The sequence below is a fragment of the Nuphar pumila genome, chromosome 9, assembly GCF_984573655.1.
Source record: "Nuphar pumila chromosome 9, dmNupPumi1.hap1.1, whole genome shotgun sequence".
NCBI classification, from domain to species: Eukaryota; Viridiplantae; Streptophyta; class Magnoliopsida; order Nymphaeales; family Nymphaeaceae; genus Nuphar; species Nuphar pumila.
Window position 1 is genome coordinate 78,526,487 of NC_143257.1, and position 19,443 is coordinate 78,545,929.

General features: G+C 40.0%; 1 protein-coding gene across 1 annotated transcript in view; it reads right to left on the minus strand.

The window, feature by feature from the left end:
• Positions 1–19,443, minus strand: part of GRV2 (DNAJ heat shock N-terminal domain-containing protein) — a 247,129-nt gene that overhangs the window by 90,706 nt on the left and 136,980 nt on the right. The window contains exon 13 of the mRNA XM_090017668.1: positions 17,673–18,167. Coding sequence (XP_089873794.1) covers positions 17,673–18,167 — 495 coding nt within the window. The remainder of the gene's footprint in view (positions 1–17,672; positions 18,168–19,443) is intronic.

Sequence of the window (19,443 nt, forward strand, 5' to 3'; positions counted from 1 at the left end):
TACCCCCCTACTTTTCTCTTGGGATCGACCGACAGGGGGGTTGAGCCCCTGTCGTCAGCAGGGGGACTTCCCCCTTGCCTCTCTCTTTTTGGGATCGACCGACAGGGGGACTGACCCCCTGTCGTCGCCACTCGCCGGCAGGGGGACTCCCCCCTTGCCTCTCGCTTTGGGTCTCCCCAAAGGGTGGTGTCGAGCACCCCTCGCTGTCTCGTTTCGCTGTTAAGCAAGCCGACAGGGGCCTTTGGCCCCTGCCACCTCTTCCAAAAGCCGCAAGGGGGCTCTTGCGTCTCTCTCTCTCTGCTAATTTTCCTAGCAGAAGCATCGGCCCCTGCCCTTTGTATTGTTCCAGCAGGGACTGAAGGCCCCTGCCCCTTTTTCGGTTCCCCTATTTAGGTGTGCAGGGGAGGGTCCGACCCTCCCTGCCTCTATCTATCGTAGGGAGGGGCTTGAGCCCTCCCTGCCTTCGTAGCATGCAGGAGGGGCCGAGCCCCTCCCTGCTTACTGTTACGGTAGGGGAGGGGGTCGAGCCCCTCCCTGCTACCTGTTACGGTAGGGGAGGGGGCCGAGCCCCTCCCTGCTCCCTCTTCTCGGGCGTCAGGCAGGAGCTTCGCCCCTGCTTGTTTACGTGTTCGACTGGCAGGGGCCAAGCCCATGCCTCTTTGTGTATTCGGTAGGCAGGGGTGAAGCCTCCTGCCTCCTCCTTTGTGCTAACGGGTGGGGGTTTGGCCCCTTGTCTCTTTGCTCTTCTAGCAAGCAGGGCGACGCCTCGGCCTCCCTCGTTGCCTTCATAAGGCAGGGGCGCAACCCTGCCTACCCTTGCTTTCGGAGGGCAGGGGAGCAACCCCTCCTGCCTCCCCGTTGTTTGCTGACAGCATGTCAGCAGGTGCTCGTGGCCTTGTCCTGCTCCTTGAGCTTATAGCAGGTGCGCATGTGCAAGATGCCCCTGCCTCTGCTTCCCTTACGTCAGGACGGCGACAGTGCCCCTGACCTTCTATTTTGGTATTAGTTTGCTAAGATTGTTACTTTTGCAGCTCGTGCGACGGATCATGCTCGCGCTCTGCAACCTCAGTCGTCCATCGCTTACACTCGCAGACGCCAGCAAGCTTGCAACTCTTAAAGGTAGGGAAAGATTGCACGGAAGACTTGGACAATTGAATTAAGTTCAATTAACTAAAAAGGGGCCATTAAATAAATATATATATTTATACGAGTACGCATTTAACTCAAGGACGCGGTTTCGCGATCTTTGTTTATTACTTTGTCGTCGTGCATCGCGCAAAGGTTTTGTGTTGCAGTACTGCTTACAGTCTTTACTTGCCGTTGCGCATCGCGCAAAGGTTTTGCGTTGCACTCCTGCTTACGGTCCTGTACTTTGCTGTCACGCGTCGCGCAAAGGTTTTGCATTGCATTCCTGCTTACAGTCCTTTAATTTGCCGTCGCGCATCACGCAAAGGTTCTGTGTTGCACTCCTGCTTACGGTCCTTTACTTTGTCGTCGCGCTTTGCGTCAGGCTCTTGCTTTTGCATGTGTTGTTATTGCCTTGCTATTGCAGACAACGCTCAGGTTCTCGCACATTGCATACGCGTTTGAGGCATCCTCGTGGACGATGCAAGAGACATCTATCACTCCCTCTTGCGAGAAGAGTTCAATCGGGAGTTGGCGATACACCTTCGTCTAAAGAGAGGGATACCTCGCAAGGATCCTGGCTCTTCGTGTGCGGAGTCCTGCAGAGTCGACTTGAGATTTTAGGGAGTTACGCAAAAGAATCAAAGACTGCGCCAAATCGAAGCATTTGGAAGGATGTGACTGGCTGGTTCTGCTCGCCTTTTTGGCATATCTCGGGTGATCCCGAATTGGGAGTTCGAGTGAACTTCTTAGCGGGTGTTCTGTTGAGAAACTTGTATCTCGTCTATCGAGACCGGTATTGAGTCATGCGAGACATGTAGATACCCCGATAGCAGATGAGATTCGAGATAATCACATGCATAATGTTGGCACAAGGTACTGCTGTTTCAAAAGATAAACATTACATCTTTGTGAAACACTTCTGTTGATGCTTCTATTGAGGAGCTATACCCCCCTTCATCCTAGAGTACTTGTAGTCATGCACGACACGTCTAGTACTGCGATGATCGGATGAGACGGTTGTGCGACCTCGCACAGTGCTAAATGCACAATTCTGTAATCACATAAATAGCCTCACATTCGCCTTCACAGGCAAGATGCTCGAGTGGTATAAAGACCACAGCATAGGATGGGTCGTTAGTTAAGCGACCCCTAACGCACTCATTCGCTTCTGGTTGTTCTGTCAAGGGAGAGGACAGAGCGGTACAAAACTCCAATAGACAGGTTGTTAACAACCACCCCACGGGCAATGATCCGGCCTCCCCAGTCATTGGAGTTAAGGGGAAAGGGGCTACACAAGTTAGCTCAACACTTCTGCAGAAGTTGGATGCATCTGTGACACTGCTTTTCAGCCTCTAGGGAATCCTCCCTCGGCTAAAGTCCTCCCCTTTGGAGCGGACTCAACTAGTTATTCGGGTTATTGAAAATACATAGAATAACAGACGCCCGAACTAATCTCATTTGTTTCTACGTTTTGCATGCGCGTACCAGCAGGCCAGTAATATCGAAACATAAAGTCTGTTCACACTGGTCGATCGCTTGCTTGCTCGGTAGTTCAGTATGTTACTCGTTGAGCTGTGCACGTCTGTCAAGGCGTTACTCTAGCTGGTTAAACTGCTTACGTAATTCTTTGCGGAGTAATAAGGAGCTTCTCATACTAGTTAAATGCTTATAATAATAGCATTATGCTAGTTGCTATATATTGGCATGTGACTTGTTTTACCCCTTGATCGAATTGTTTGGTGCTTATTGTAGTGTAGCACTTGTGGGCTTGCATCTTTTATGATTGATGTGATTGGATACAGCTCGTAATCTACGAACTGGTGGCAAATAAGATTGATGTGGCCGCTTGTCTTATAAGCTACTTACATATTGTGATATAATTGTTGTCGTATGATTGCTTATGAATGGCTTGTGATGCAATGGTTTATGCCTTATGATTAATTTAATTACTTGTTGATGGACAGAGCCATTTTATGGTAATTGTATGTTTTACGAGTGCTTGTCTTATTCAGTTGTTTTGTTTGGCTGTTAGATAGAGTTAGTTACTCTTCGCCTATAGAATCAACTGGATTACCATATCTGCGTGTTCTTATGTATCGTTTACGCATGCTTTGAGGTCCTATTTGAGGATTGTCATATTTCTTGTGGCAATAATACGATGCGTAGGATTATATGCTTCTGTGTGGAGTGATACAATGCATATTGCTGAGATACATGCTTGTGCCCATATTGTGGCTACTGACCCCGAGGCGGTCAATGGTTCGGAGCAGTCGATTAATGATGCATGTATCACTGAGTGGGGTGTCTGTCAAGGACCTGATCTTCAAAGGATTATCTGCGAGGGTGTGTATGATCAAGATCAGGTACCCGGCTAGAGTGGTAGATTCTCTGTGAGGATGTACATTGTTCACGAACGGGTAGCCGCGAAGACGGTGAACTCCTGTGAGGAAGTGTATGGTCCAAGACCAGGTATACCATCTAGGGTGGAATTCCTTATGAGGTTATACATTTTCCAGACCAGGTGATCCGGCGTTGATCTTATTGATTGTAATAGTTGCTATCGACCCTGAGAGCGGTCATTTGTGTTGATGCATGTATCCAATGATTTTCATTGGATATGGCATTTGTTGGGGACCAGCTTCCCAAAGGTTTCGCTGTGGGGGGTATGTATGATCAAGATCAGGTGACCCGGCTAGAGTAGGAGATTCTTTGTGAGGACGTACACTGTCCACTAACGGGTAGCCGCGAAGACGGTAAACTCCTATGAGGAAGTGTATGGTCCAAGACCATGTATACCATCTAGGGCGGTAATTCCCTGTGAGGTTGTTCATTTTCCAGATCGGGTAATCCGGCTAGAGCGGTAGAATCTCTGTGAGGATGTACACCGTCTACTAACAGGTAGCCGCGAAGACGGTGAACTCCTGTAAGGAAGTGTATGGTCCAAGACCAGGTATACCCTCTAGGGCGGTAATTCCTTGTCAGGTCGTATATCTCCCGGACCGAGCGATCCGACGTGGATCATGTGTTTTTTTGCTTACCATAAAAAGTTATGGTGAGTTGTGATGCTCTTCTGAGATTGTTTGAGATAGCCAATTATAAATTTATAGCTTTGGCTTTCTGTTTTAGCATGATTACATGCAGGACTCAGATGTGAGAATCAGATCGTTAGCGATTTGAGTTAGTGATCATGTTTTGGACCTCCTACGAAAGGGTGGGTTTTTCTGAGGAAGTAGACGCCTTAGTGAGTCATAACCGGTGACAGTTGGCCGCGTAAGGCCTTGAGAGATGGGAATAGATTAAGGTTGTTCAAGACAAAGCGTTTGTTAGAAGTAGTGAGAGCGACAAACGATGTCCTGATACTGATTCAATGCAGAGACCTCGTTCTAAGAACGAGAACAAGCTTGTTGCGTGGTAGTTCACAGCTTACGATCAAATGGATTGTATGTTGCGTTTGCCAGTTGCACTGCTTCCTTGCTTTGAACTACTTACTCGCTTCCACTGCTTACTTACTCGCATTATTTACGCGTTTGCACTACTTACGCATTTGCATTGCTTCCTTGCTTTGAACTACTTACTCGCTTGCACTGTTTACGCGTTTGCACTACTTACGCATTTGCACTGCTTCTCTGTTTAACTCCATATCTGTTTTAAACTGCTTAGCATACTGAATTAAATGTGCTTAATTCAGTTTCCTGTAGTCTCTCTTGTGCACCTACTAGTTTTTCGCGAAACTAACCCATTCTATGGGTACAGGTGATGATTAGGTACACTACGAGCGATGGCGTGATTGCAAGATGGCTTCAAGGCTTCTTCTTCCTGCTCTTAGCTCGCGTCTTGGACGTTTTGGGTTTGTAACAGATTTTCCTTGGGATATCCGAATCTTGTAAGTTTTGGTTATTTTAGCTAACGTGCCCAAAGTTGTCAGTTTGCCTTATGATTTAACAAAAGAATAGCCTTCCGCTGATTTCATAAACAAACTCTGAAGGAAAGAGATTTTTCCTAGTTTCTTGCCTGTTTTCTGAAAGGTTCGCAAGTTTGAAATGTTGGGACGTTACATACGGGGTGGGTATATATATATAATTTTTAAGTTTTAAGTTAACACTACATGTATGTGTGTGCATTTAAGTATTTATATATATAATACAGATAAAATTGTACTTGGTTAGGGTTAACTCAGGGTTAGCAAAAGCACCATACCATACCATATGAGGAAGTGTGCTTCCGTGAAGCGCATTTCGGAATCGCGAAAGGTGTCGCTTCAGAAACGTGCGGGGAAGCGCCAAAAAAATTTGGGGGGAAGCTCGCTTCGCTTCCCCTTATTTTTGTGTTTTTTTGTGTTTTTTTTATTTTTCTTACTTTTTTCCCTTTTTTTCGCTTCCCCTCGCTTCTGGTTCACTTCCTAAGTTACTTTCAATTCGCTTCTGAGAGGAATCCTGGTTCGCTTCTAAGTTGTCTTGTGCTTCCCGCATCCTAAAATTTTGGAAGTGCCTCGCTTCCCGCTCCCGCTTACTGAATCTACTTTTGGACAAAAATAGACCTCAGTGTGGTTGACTTCACCTGACACAAAGGAAAATGTGTCCAAGTGTCGCACCCGCATGGGTGCGGGTGCAGTGCCCTGTTAAAATAGTATGTGTTACATAGATTAGCATACTTGTTTTGTATCTAAACCTATGAAAATTTATCATATACTTCACACTAAGACTTGCAACATTGTTAGGTTCCTTTCCCTCTAATATTTTTTGACTTTTTCACCCTATGTTTGTCCATGCATATAGCTTTTGCCTGAGCACCTCCTTGGTTTTTTTGTCTAATACAACTCTGCAGTTGGATTCAAATTTGTCTAAAGTTGCGGTCCATCTACATGTTTTTGTGTTTTTGTGACTATTCCTTACATTCCACCAAAACTTAAGCATTGTTATTGTTAAGACATTTAAAGCCTTTTTTAATGGTTTTTCGTATGTTAGATATTACATATAGTGCATGTGGCTTAATATCAAAACAAATTTTAGTTATCATATTTCAAAATCCTTTAATTTTTTATTCTAATGCCTACACTCTTGGCATGCATCATAAGAGGGAGAAAAAGCAAGATGCACAAAAAAGAACCTAACGCCTGCAACCAGCAAATTCTAGCTGAAACTCTTGAGACGACAGCAGAGTGCACTCTTATAGGATAATAGCATTAATGTACCAAATCGTCTCCTTAAAATCTTAAAAAGAATGCGTGGAAAAATGACTTCGGAGTTTTAGAAAAGGAAAGAGAAACCTTTGCCAAAATATAATATTTGGGGGGAAAAAATCCCAAGGAATAATGCCTGTGATCTGCTGAGTAAACCTTGATCCTCTAAGAAGGTTCACATAACAATAAGAAAGAGTTGGGCAAAAGCAAACGACTAGGCATCATCTATCACAAGGAGAAGAAATAAGCAATCAGCGCCATTTTGACAAGAGAAAATAGGTTACCATGCAAATATTACAAAGTGGCCTAAGAGACTTTCTATCTACAGTGATCCTTTGAACATTGGCTCAAGCAAAGAGCACTGGCACAAAAGTCAATGATAGCTAATCACCTTTATGGAGACAAATGTTGTTTCGCAAGTGAAGGAACCAAACTGTGATTACAAAGAAGAAACTCCAAAAGGTGCAAAAGCATGGACAGAAGGAAAGATCATCAGATCCCTATATTTGACTCTAATATGAGAATAATAAGCACCAAGTAAGAATCAGCCATAATACCAGAAATACCTTGTAAAATTTCAATAATCTTGGACTCCCAATATGGGAGGTTCAAGCAATGCCTTGTAAAAGCACAATAATTCTTTTAGAAACACAAAGAAAACATAGTAGTATACAGTACAAGAACAAGAAAGACTCATGGATGCCTATTAATATTTGTCCTGCAAATACCCGTATGAACTACTTGGTAGAAGTAGCAAGAAGAAAGTCATTCAAAAAGACTATAGGTCCTTGTGGGGGTTCAAGAACAATATTCCAAAACAGCAAAACCAAATAAAATAGAGAAGGCTGCATGATACTTATGTTAATGTACTATGTTTGTTCCTATATATATATATATATATATATATATATATATATATATATATAGAGAGAGAGAGAGAGAGAGAGAGAGAGAGATAGATAGATAGATATAAAAACTAAAATACCCATCAAGAGTATTTCATTCTTTTCACTTTTGTAATAGTGGGCAGAATTGTAAAATGTATTTTTCCTTTTTTGATTTTATCGTTTGTTTTTATAGCTGTTGGGTCAGTCTAACTAGTCATTGGACTAGTCCCAAGGGCTAGATTGCTAGCCGTTGGGCTGGTCCAACGACTAGTTGGATCAGCCCCCTAGTGGTCTATATAAGGGGGTTATCCCCCATTGTATTCCCTATGCTGTTCAAGCATAGTTTGAAGTTAATATATTTTTTATTTTTTACTTTTGCTCTCTTGAGGTGTTCTTCTTTGTGAGGATTGTACTTGGCCCTTTTGTATTTGTGCTATCTTGTAGCCCTCAGTGGCATTTTTTTGTATTCTCTTGTTACTTTCATTAGATGGTATCAGAGCCTTGTGCTCTTGGAGACTTGTGAATTCAAGGTCAGGTCGTGTTGAAGGCTCGGGAGCTTGTGGACAAGCTTCTTGGTGGATCTTCATCAACTTCTCTTTCTTTTCTCTCTTTCTCTATATCTATTTTTCTCCTACTTCTCTTAAATGGCCGATAAAGAGGTTGTAAGCGTTGTTCCCATCAAATTTGATGGGAGCAATTATAATATGTGGGCCACGACAATAAAAGTAATATTAATGGGCAAGGACTTGTGGCAAATTATTGATGGTTCCACTCCATAACCTCAATCAATTCTCACAAAAACAACTATAGGAGAGGATGGGCAATCTAAGGAAGAAACCCTCAAGGGAGTTGAGAGAGAAAACGCTTTGATGGAATACAAAAAAAAGCCTGTAAAGAATGAGAAGTGGGCCATGCTAAGGTTTTTTCCCTCTTTCTGGGAAGTATGCATAAGGATCCATGCTCCAACATACTCGAGTTTGAGAGAGCGGATGAAGCTTGGGAGTTTGTTAGACAAACGTATACCCAAAGAGATGTAGCTCACAAATGGGATCTAAGGGACCGAATCCATAATTATAAGCAAGGATACCCTTAAGAGGCTTTAGGATCAAATGGCTAAGTTAGAGCCAATATGAGAAACTCCAAATGATGCCCTTCAAAGGAGCAAATACTTGAGGAGCAATTATTCCAATTTATGAGGGGACTTAGACCAAAATTTGAACAAGTTTGGGTTAATATTATTAATAGAGAAAAATTTCTTCCCTTGCCTAAAGTGGTGGCCAAGGAGTGTATGGAAGAGAGAAGATTAAAATCCATGTTTGAATCCAAAGAACATAAAGACTATGAATTGGTCGTTTCAAGACCGGGTGCGAAGACCAATGTCTACAAACCATCACACTTTGTCAAGCCTTACTACGGAAAACCATGCAATGATGATAGCAAAAAGAAGATAATATATCATAATTGTGGAGAACTGAGGCATGATTCAACCCTTATTGTCCCAAGTTCAAAGGGAGAGAAGAAAAGGTGGCATTCGTGAGAGCTTCTCAAGACCACAAGAATGGAACCGATGGAGATTCCAAAATTATTGGAACCATGACCTTGTCCCAACTGGTGGAGGCCCTACAACCACTCCTCAAAACCTCCTCTTCCTCCATTTTGGGAGTTGCAAACTCTACTTCATCGCCTCTTGATAAGGTCTCTTGGCTTTTGGACTCTGGAGCTTCTTTTCATATGACATCAAATGAATTTTTGTTTTTCGATTATTTGTAATATCGTGCATTTTTATACTTAGTCAAATTTAGAGGTTTCTGAAAATTTGTCTCAGTGTTGAAGAAAAGTCGATAAATGCTTGATATTAGGAATATGATATTTGAGTCTGGGCTTGGCCCAGGTTTCATTAACAAAACCTAAACGAATCAAGCGAAATGTGATAAAAAGTTTTATTTTCAATTGTTAAATTCAAGCGAAATTTGAGAGAATTTCGGAGGCAAAATTCGAAGTATATACCGTTAGATGCGCCTCGAAATTTTGAGCTCAACGGTATTTTACTTTTCCGAATTCTGGTTACGGTTGGCCTGAAAATCGTAATTTTTCAAAAAAGGCCTGCCTCGACGAGTTGAGTCCGAATTTAGATCAGACTGGATCCAATCCATATGATCCAAATTAATATGGATTTGGACTCAGTCCAAAACCCATATTAAGTAGAATTCGATCCAGCTTAAAATCCAAATGGATTTTGGATATGGATTTAGATCTTGGATCCGGATCTAGATTCAAAATTCAGATCCAATAAAATTAAATTTTAAAATTAGAATAAAGGTTTAATTTGAAGATATTTAATGTTAAAAAGACTCCCAGAGGGATAAGGTACCCTCCCAAAAATTTTGGGTAATTATTAAGTAATAAATAATTATTAATTATTTTTTTATTATAAAAATTAATAAATTTCGAAAATTATTAGATAAGGGTAGATAGGGTTTCTAGAGGAATCCATAGCTATTATGAGATAAAAAGATAGTAAGTAGTGTAAAAAAAAAGTAAGAAAATCAAAAGAAGTAAAAAGAAAAGGGTTTGGAAAAGTCAAATTGGAAATTTTATGAAAATTGGAAAGAAGGGTGAAGGACTCCCACTGCGTGTGTGGACAGATCTGGCCAGATCTACCGAAGAAAGAAAAGGGAAAGAAAGAGAGAGAGAGAGAAGAAGAAAAGAAGGAGAAGAACAAGGAGCTACTTTCTTCTCCAACCTTGTTTTCGAACTCAAATCAAGGTACGGATTTTTCAAATCAAGGTACGGATTTTCTCTCTTGATTCGAATAGGGGAAAAGAGCATAGGATGGATTTGTGTAGGGTTTTCATTGGAAAAAAATCGGATTCGGACTGGTTACTTGATTTTCTGTGCACTTAATGGAATCAGTCCCACTGTGAGGGTCCACTATATATATATATATATATATATATATATATATATATATATATATGTGTGTGTGTGTGTGTGGGGGGGGGGGGGGGGGGGGCAGTTTTGGCCAGGGTTATACTTAACCCACCATGGTCTGGTTTGGGATCAAGTTTGATCCAAACCAGACCTGTCTCAGGTCCAGCAGGAACCAGCCCCTTTTATGTTTTGGTTTTTTTCTTTTAGATTGTCAATAAGAATATATATTGATCTACCTGAAAACCATGGACTCTGTGATGAAGTTGTATATCTGTGTTTTCTTTTTCTTTTTAAGTAGTAGTGCTGCAGTGTTTCCTGTCAAAAAAAATAGATGTGACAGGCCCAGCCGATCCACAGTCGGCTGGACAGTCGAATATTTTTTTTGGGCCTCAGTCGACTGGTTTCGGCTGGGCAGAGTTGAGACCCCAGCCGACTGCATCGGCTGGGCAGCATTGAGAAGGGCACAGCCCCAGCCGACTGCAGTCGGCTGGGCCATGTGCTTGAGGATTTTGAAAAAAAAAAAAGATGTTTTATGTCTGATTTTTTTTATTGGTATAGAACAGGGGACTGTTCAGCCCCAGCTGACAAGGTCGGCTGGGCAGAACAGTGAACTGTTCAGTCCCAGCCGACTGGTTCGGCAGGGGCCGAAGCTCGGTAAAAAGAAAAAAAAATTAGCACTGATTTTGGGGACTGAACCTCTGAAAAAAATAAAATAAAATATTTTTTTTGCGACAGAACAGCATGCTGTCCAGTCCCAGCCGACTGGTTCGGCTGGGGTTCGGTCTCTGTGAAAACAGAAAAAAAGAAAAAGATTAAGTAAACTGCCAACAAAAAACAAATAAAAATATATATACTATCACATATGGATAAGTGAAGGACTAGCTATGTCACTGGGACTCGGCCAACTGGGTGTCGCACCTGCGTCGACGCGACGCGGGTGCACGTGCGGGTGCGGTCAACCTGACCCTGGGTGAGGTCAACGCACCCAAGGTCATTTATGTCCAACTTTTGGACTTTATATATATATATATATATATATATATATATATATATATATATATATATATATATATATTTATTTATTTATTTATTTATTTATTTATTTTTGCCGTACCCCCGCACCCAAGTTTTTTCAAAGTGCCACACCCCCGCACCCGCACCCATGTGACATAAAAGACTACACAGACTCCAATAAAACAGGTATGTATAGTGGAAATGTCACGTGTGTACATGTTCACATGCAATCTATGTCACATGGGTGCGGGTGCGGGTGCGGGTGCGGGTGCGGGTGCGGGGATTCGGCACTTCCAAAAAACCCGGGTGCGGGGGTGCGGCAGGGGCAAAAATGTCAATATATATATAAGTTCTGATTCACATATGTAAATTGCCCATGTTTATTTCTAGATTTACATATGATAAGTGTGCGGACTTCATGCATGTTAAACATCTAGATTACGCATTTGTAAGACTGGATTGTTACGCATGACTTTATATGAGCATTGGAATGGTGGTATGTGACTACCAATGTTGTCCCATGTACGGGCAGCATGGGTTGGACTCGGTGGAAACGTGTGTTGTACCCCGAGCTTGCCAAGATGGTAAAAAGAATTGCGATTATGCATGGTTATGACATATAAAATGTGGTTAAAATACATATGCATAAAAGGAAAATGAGAATTCTAAAAGTTGCATAGTTGTTTTACTAGCATGATCACACCATTTTTGCATATTGAACATGAGATGAATCAGGAAAAAAGAAAGATGCAGTTCTACAATCATGTGATCATATGCATGTGAAATTTGTTATTTTTGTACATTCTTATTTGGCGTGTGAATGTGCATTTGAGAGCATGTTGAATGATTGCATAAGTGGCATGTTCATTGTGGCTTTTTTAATTAATGCATTGGTTGTCAAAAGTGAACCATTGTAGGATGTGTGGGCCTCGTGCAGGTGTTGCTCCAGGTTTAGTTTTCATGCATCGCAAAAATCAATTTGATATTATTTGAATTAAATTGCATTGTTTCATGTTGTAACGGCCTGAGGTCACGTGATGAGTTTCGCATGCTGCATTGTGAATCAAATATTGTGTTTTGCATGTTGATTTGCAAAACGAGTGTTGTGCAATAGATCATTCTTTTGATAAAAAGAGAAACAGTGTCATTAATGTTTTTACTGGATATCTTTTTTTTAGTGTGAGAATCCTAGACTGCGGTTTTGAAAAACCGTAAGGATATTAAAACTCCATGTGTGTTTGTGCTCCTGAACCCAACTAAGTGGTTTACCTCCCGGTCACGATTTTAGATAGATTTCACCACTTTGCCTAGGGGTGTTGTGTAGACACAGCTATTATTATTGGTATATCAAGAAAGTGGCATTAGTGGATGTTGATTTCTCTAATATCCTGACATTAGATGTTGATTTCTAATGTTATGATGGATGGTGTTGATTTCTGATATCGGTTGAGGGCCAAGTGTGAAACCCAACAATAAAATACATATTTGTGTGTTAAGTTACCACTGGGGACCTAACTTGAACTCGGGAATTGTTGATCTCGTTTTTTAGTATCTGCGGGTTTTAATGAAAGTGGAACTAAAAGTGTGTGCATTTAATAAGGACATGCGTACAAAAGAAAACTCTGATAATAACATAATAAGTTATTCATGTATGTGCATTGAATCCATACATCTTTACTGTTCTGCATTAGATCACGCATCTTTACTGCTTTCCTACTTGTGATATATTTTGTTGCATGATTCATTTTCTTAAAATGCATGAATGGTTATTTTAAGTATGAGAGAGTTGTTATATTTCCTCTAAAAATGTTGCATGAATCTGATTTATGTTCTTCTTGCTTATTTGATTCATTAGAAGAATTTGTACCGAGGATCTATGATTCTGATACCGTATTTCTCATGTTTTTCACAGCTTCAGATGAGTGATAAAACAGGATGCTATTGCGAGCTACGAGGACCACAGGACTACTGGACATTCTACTTTGGGATAGAGTGGCTTCATATTTTTGTTCTGCTTGTCTTTCCTTTACTTATTGTCATTAAACCTTATTGATTGATAAATAAAGTTATTTTGGGTTGGATAATGGTGATGTAAGCTCCCTTGTGGTTGTGGTTGTGGTTGTGGTTGTGGTTGTGGTTGTGGTTGTAAGACTGCAGGGTCTCTGGGTTTGTTTTCGCAACTGTTAAAAAAAAAACACTTTTTCCACGGGTATGAGTTGTGATCGTTACATTATTGCACTAATTCAACAAAAACTCACGATGCTACCACTGATGGGTCATCACTTGATAAAAAGGGTATTGGGAATTTTAAAAAATTTCAATTTTTTCTATTCCAAAAATTAGATTTGTTCCCAAATTAAGTTTGAACCTTCTTTCTGGGTCTTAAATTGTCGATTATGTGGTGTCTCTTAATCTAAACAATGTTGGGTGCAGCTTGAAGAAAGCCATAGAGAAGGAAATCTCTACTACATGGCTCGACTTGTCTTTCCAAAAGACACTTTTTGTTATAATACACAAAAATGTGAACTTTTTTTGTGGCATCAAAGGCTAATCCTAGCATATCCAAATTGTCTTATGTACCACATTTGAGAAAAAAAACTTTAATAAAGATTTTTATTGTGTTGATTGCATTCTTGGCAAAATGATAGTGATTTTTTTTTCGAATAGGACTTTATTTTCTTATAAACCATTTGAATTAGTACACTCGGATGTGTGTAGTGTCGCTTATATTCCTTCAAAAGGTCATTATTATTATTATGTGATTCTTGTTGATGATTATTCTACGTTTACTTGGATATATTTTCTTAGGCACAAACATGAAATTTTTGAATTATTTTAAAAAATTCACAATTTTGTGAAAAATCAATTTAAAATTGATATTTTTTTCGCTCTAATTCAAGAGGAGAATTTATGTCAAATGATTTTTAAAAATACCTTGAATTAAATGGGATTTTACATGAAAGATATTGTACGCATACACCCCAACAAAATGGTTTGGCCGAAAGGAAAAAATAGGCACGTAAATGAGACTACTAGAACTCTTCTAATTTCAAAACATGTTCCAAAAGAATTTTGGATCGAAGCTTCCTTAACTGTCATATATCTTATTAATAGACTTCTCTCCTCCAAACTCCAAAACATTTCTCCCAATGAAAAACTTTTCAAAATCTCCCGATTATTCTAGATTAAGGCCTTTTAGATGCAAATGATTTGTTCTCACCAATAAAAATGACAAGCTCTCTCCTAAAGCTATACCTTGTGTATTTTTTAATATGGAGGAGGTGTTAAGATTTTGAAAAGGACAAACTTTATGTTTCTAAAAATGTATATTTTATAGAAAAATAATTCTTTTTATCAAAGTGTGCCTAAGAAAAATAGAAAATACTCTTTCTTGCTTGAATTGTTATTGCTGAAATATATTTTTGTGTATGGATATAAATATATATATATATATATGTGTCAGGGGTATTTTGGCCATTTCTGCTACTGTAATAGGGACAGCTTAGTAGGAGCTGTTTGCTTTTTTATTTTTCTATTTTTCTGTATTTCCATTTTTCTATTTTCAGTCAATATGACTGTTGGGGCAGTGCCTCCCATTGCTCTCCCTTGACTCTATAAACAGAGCCCTTCTCTTTGTTGTATAAAAGCTTTTTCAAGCATATTTGTGATATTATATAATTATATTTTTTACATTGTGCCTCTTGAGTGATTTGTGTTTGGTGATTATCTCAGTTATGAGATTGTATTTGACCCATTAGTGGTCTTTGTGCATTTGTGCACTCTTGTGGCCCTTTATAGCATTCTATTGTTTTGTTTTTTACTTCATTTCATGGTATCAAAGTCACTAACTTAATAACTATCTTGATAGAGCACTTATTGTTGGTGATCATCTTCAAGTTATCCTCCTCTCTTTCATCACATCATGGCTGAGAGAAAATCTTTTGTGATCTCCTTTAAGCTCAATGAAAACAACTACTTGATGTGGTCAACCGCTATGAAAAACCACATGAAAGGGAAGAAACTTTGGGGTTTTGTTAGTGGATCTACCACGACCTCAATCGAAACTAATGAAGAAAGAGGGAGATCAAGTGAAAGCTCTCCCCGGTGAAAAGAAAAAACAAGCTCTAAAGGAGTATTAAGACAAGTTGAAGGATTGGGAGGCAATCAATGCTCAAATACTCTCATGTATTACTAAGCAAGGAGATAGAAGTGTTAGAGACTATTATGGTCTCTTATCACCCATATGGGATGAATTAGCTATGCTAGAACCAAAGTGGGAGGGTCCAACAAAAGAAATGAGGGAAAAACAAGTTCAAAGAAAAAATATTTTCTCCTTGTACGGGCTTAGACCGGGGTTTGAGCAAGCGAGGTCAACGCTTCTTCATAGAACCACCCCACCTCCTATAAGTGAGGCTCTTGTTAAAGTATGGCGATAGGAAACTAGGCTTAGGGTGCACAAGACTAGTAATGTGGTTCATGTCATATCAAGGCCCAGAAACCATGTGAGAACATATAAACCTTCTCACTTTGAGAAAAAAAATTAACGGAGATTTTGAGAGAAAATACAATGGAAGAGGAAGAAAGATCATTTGTTATTTTTGTAATGAACCGGGGCACATAAAACCGGAATGCCCAAAACTCAAGGTCCTCAGCAAAAATTTTCTTGGCTAAATGTTGGTCGATTGAACTAAGGCCGATTGTGAAGTTGTTCACGTTGGGAGGACCAGCATGAATGCTCATTTCCTTCCCTCCTGAAAATCAGATTTTATGCTGGTATGCGATGACTTTGTTTGGGGGCATTGGGATGCTGGTCTTTGTTATTCTATCTCACGATAAGATTCTGCTTTTACAAGGGATGCCAGAACCCTTTTCTTCTCCTCTTTGGGAAGAGGAGATTGCAGCGTTTTTTCCGGACTACAGCAAAGCCACGCAAGCAGCAATTGTTTTCAACAATAAAAAATGTGCAGCAAAATTTGGGCAGCTTTGTATCATGATTGCCAGTCGAGGAAGCGGGAGTGGGAAGCGATACGGGAAGCAAGAGCGAGAAGCGAGGCACTTTCAAAATTTTAGTAAGCGGGAAGCGTGGGACGACTTAGAAGCTAATCACGAACCGTCTCGGAAGCGACCTAGGAAGCAAACCGAAAGCGACCTAGGAAGCGAGGGGGAAGCGAAAAAAGAGGAAAAAAATAAATGAAAAAAAAGGGGGAATCAAGGGGGAAGCGCGCTTCCCAAAAAAAGATGTTTCCCTGGCATTTCGGAAGTGCGGCGTTTTGCACTTCCGAAGCACGCTTCCGGTAACTCTGCTTTGTATCACCATTGGAGATGGCCTGTTGCCGATTTGAGTGTCTCCAAAGTCTGTGTTAATTCAACTGCATTTAGGGGACAGTGTCATCTTATGGGTTATGTTTTTCTGTTATTACTACAAGTTCCATTTGTTTCTTAGAAGGACAAACCGACGGATTGGCTTCCCCCTATGGGGTGATCGCTGTAAATTGATATATCTATTATTAATATAATCCAGAGAAATGCTCCAACGTTTGCATTCAAAAAAATTTGTAAACTGAAATACCCATCAGGGGTATTTCAGTCTTTTCACTTTTGAAATAGTGTCAGCCTAGTAGTGGCTGAATTGTAAAATGTATTTATCTTTTTGGCTTTTTTTTCTTTTTATTTTTTATCTTTTGTATTTTATAGCTGTTGGGCCAGTCCAACTAGTGGTTTGACTGGTCCGAACAGCTAGATTTGTAGCCATTGGGCTGGTCCAACGACTAGTTGGACCAGCCCCCTTGCACTCTATATAAGGGGGTTATCCCCCATTGTATTCCCTATGCTTTTTCAAGCATAGCTTGAAGTTAATATATTTTTGATTTTTTACTTTTGCTCTCCTGTGAGGTGATGTTCTTGTTTGTGAGGATTGTACTTGGCCCTTAAGTGGCCCTTTTTGTATTTGTGTTATCATGTAGCCCTTAGTGGCATTCTTTTTTTATTCTCTTGTTACTTTCATTACAGCTTATGGGGACTTCACCATTCGTCATAACACAGAAAAAGCAGGCAATTAAACTCAGCCACCAAAAGAAAAAGGATAAATCAAAGGATCCTCATTAAATTTGGAATGCAATGGGTCCTCATCTGTTCAATCTCTAAATGGGAGTGATAAAGAATGCATCTAAGGTCATTGTCATCATCATCCAGCCTTTCGGCAACTATATTGGGTCAGCAGTCCCTGTTAAAGAATGCACCTAGTGTGTCTGATCTGGATTTCTAACAGCAAAAAAATATGGAACGTTCAGATTAGTAGACAAGATTCTGAGCCTATGCATCATGAACAAGCATTTTCAATACTTTTTCCTAGGGTCCGACTTATTCAGTGTGCCCAAGCATCATGAACAGGTATTTATTTGCAATATTTATTTCTAGAAACACTTCAGCTTGACTTAATTTTTGAAATAAGACATCAGCATGATCACAAAGGATAAAAAGGAAAAAGGGAAGATATTGGGCATGCTAATATTTCCATATAAGCAATGATGTACCTGCAGACGTTCATAAGCCTTTTGTACGGCAAGAAACTTTTCCCTTCCTTCAGGATTTTTATCAGGATGGTATCTCATGGCAAGTTTCCTATATTGACGCTTGAGACGCTCTTCATCAATGTTCTCTATTTGCTTAGATGTATTGTACATATCACTTTCTGTTTCATACTTATGAACATCAGTATCATCATTAGACACATCACCGTCTAATGAAATCTCCAGGATTTTGCAAGCCTCTTCCTCAGAGAGATCCATGGGACGCCGACTCAACTCCTCACGCCACATTGCCAAGAGTGACTGTAAAAACTCCACATGTTCAACAATTGGCCAATTTGGAAACCGTATCTCATCACACAAGTTTCGAAGGTAATAGCGATGGCACCACATTTCATCCCGTAGCTCTGGATATGTCACTGGTGGCATAGGGGCATAGTCATATAATGCATGACAATGCTGTGAAAGCTTTTGAGGGAAATCACCAAGATGTTGCAAGACCTGGAAAAGAATCCGCAATTAATTTAGAAAAATTGATCAAGAAATCAACTAGAAACTAAAGATGCAACTGTTGCTTTGCATTTTGTTCTTTCCTTTCTTTTAAAGAAGGTAGACTTCACAACCAATTAAAAGTAGAGGCCATCCAAATTCACAGAAGAAATGAAACAATCGACTTTCAAGAAAACAGTAAGGGGAACACAATGCACATGGATTTTAGCACAATCAACAAACTCTGGTTATGGGGCCCAGTGTAATCCAGTGACAACTTGCACATCCCACATGCAAAACTGACACCTGTTAGAAATCCACTGATCTGAAGAAAGTGAGATTGTGGGACAAAATAACCAGCATTTGCATATCCGTGGGGCTTGTTATTACATGCAACAAAAATTCCTTTTTGGAGGACATCATAGATAGACTCAAAATTACATCCAGAGGGCAACACCTAGATCATTGCGCATAAAGTACTAACAAAAACAATTGGAGAGGAAAAAGCAGATGCAGTGAGAAAACTCCAGGTGCATTAGCATGCATAAAAGTGTCACTTTCCATGGGCCCGAAAGGGGATGAAGAAACACTCGTCCTGCTTAAAGGCCCTCTCATCCTCACAGCAATCCACAGAATCTTACTAGAGATTGGATCCCCAATGTGGTACAATTACATATCATAATTCATCCTTCCCCACAAAACTCGATTTTGCGACAAAAACACATCTTAAAAAAAATGCATCCTCATTCCTACATCCTTGCATACTAGACAAACTTTTCATCTCTCCAACATACCCAAAAAAAAAAACGAAATGCATGGATTTTAAATTATTCTATTCATAATTGCTTTAGTCATTATTTCCCAATTTAATTTCAACCTGTTTTCAGAAGTAAGAGTTGAAGCATAGGGTACAAAATTATTAGATCAATCATTTCATTTCTCTTCAATCTTATGTCATTCATGTTAAATTTGTTAATGTCGTTTCACACCTTGCTTCCTAATACCCCTACGAATGCCTAGAATTAATGAGTCTCTGTTGTTTGCTCTTTTCTTAGGACAATATAATTGCAGATAAAATGGTCCATTAATATGAGAAATTGGATTCTGAATTGTACTTACAGCACCAAAATCAATCCAAATTTACTCATACATAAGAATTTTACAAATAAACTATCAATATACACCATTGATATGTGGATTTTGATGTACATATGAATGTAATCATGAAAGTGCATCTACAGACATCGACAACAACCTTTTCGAACAATTTGCATGTGCAGAGACATGC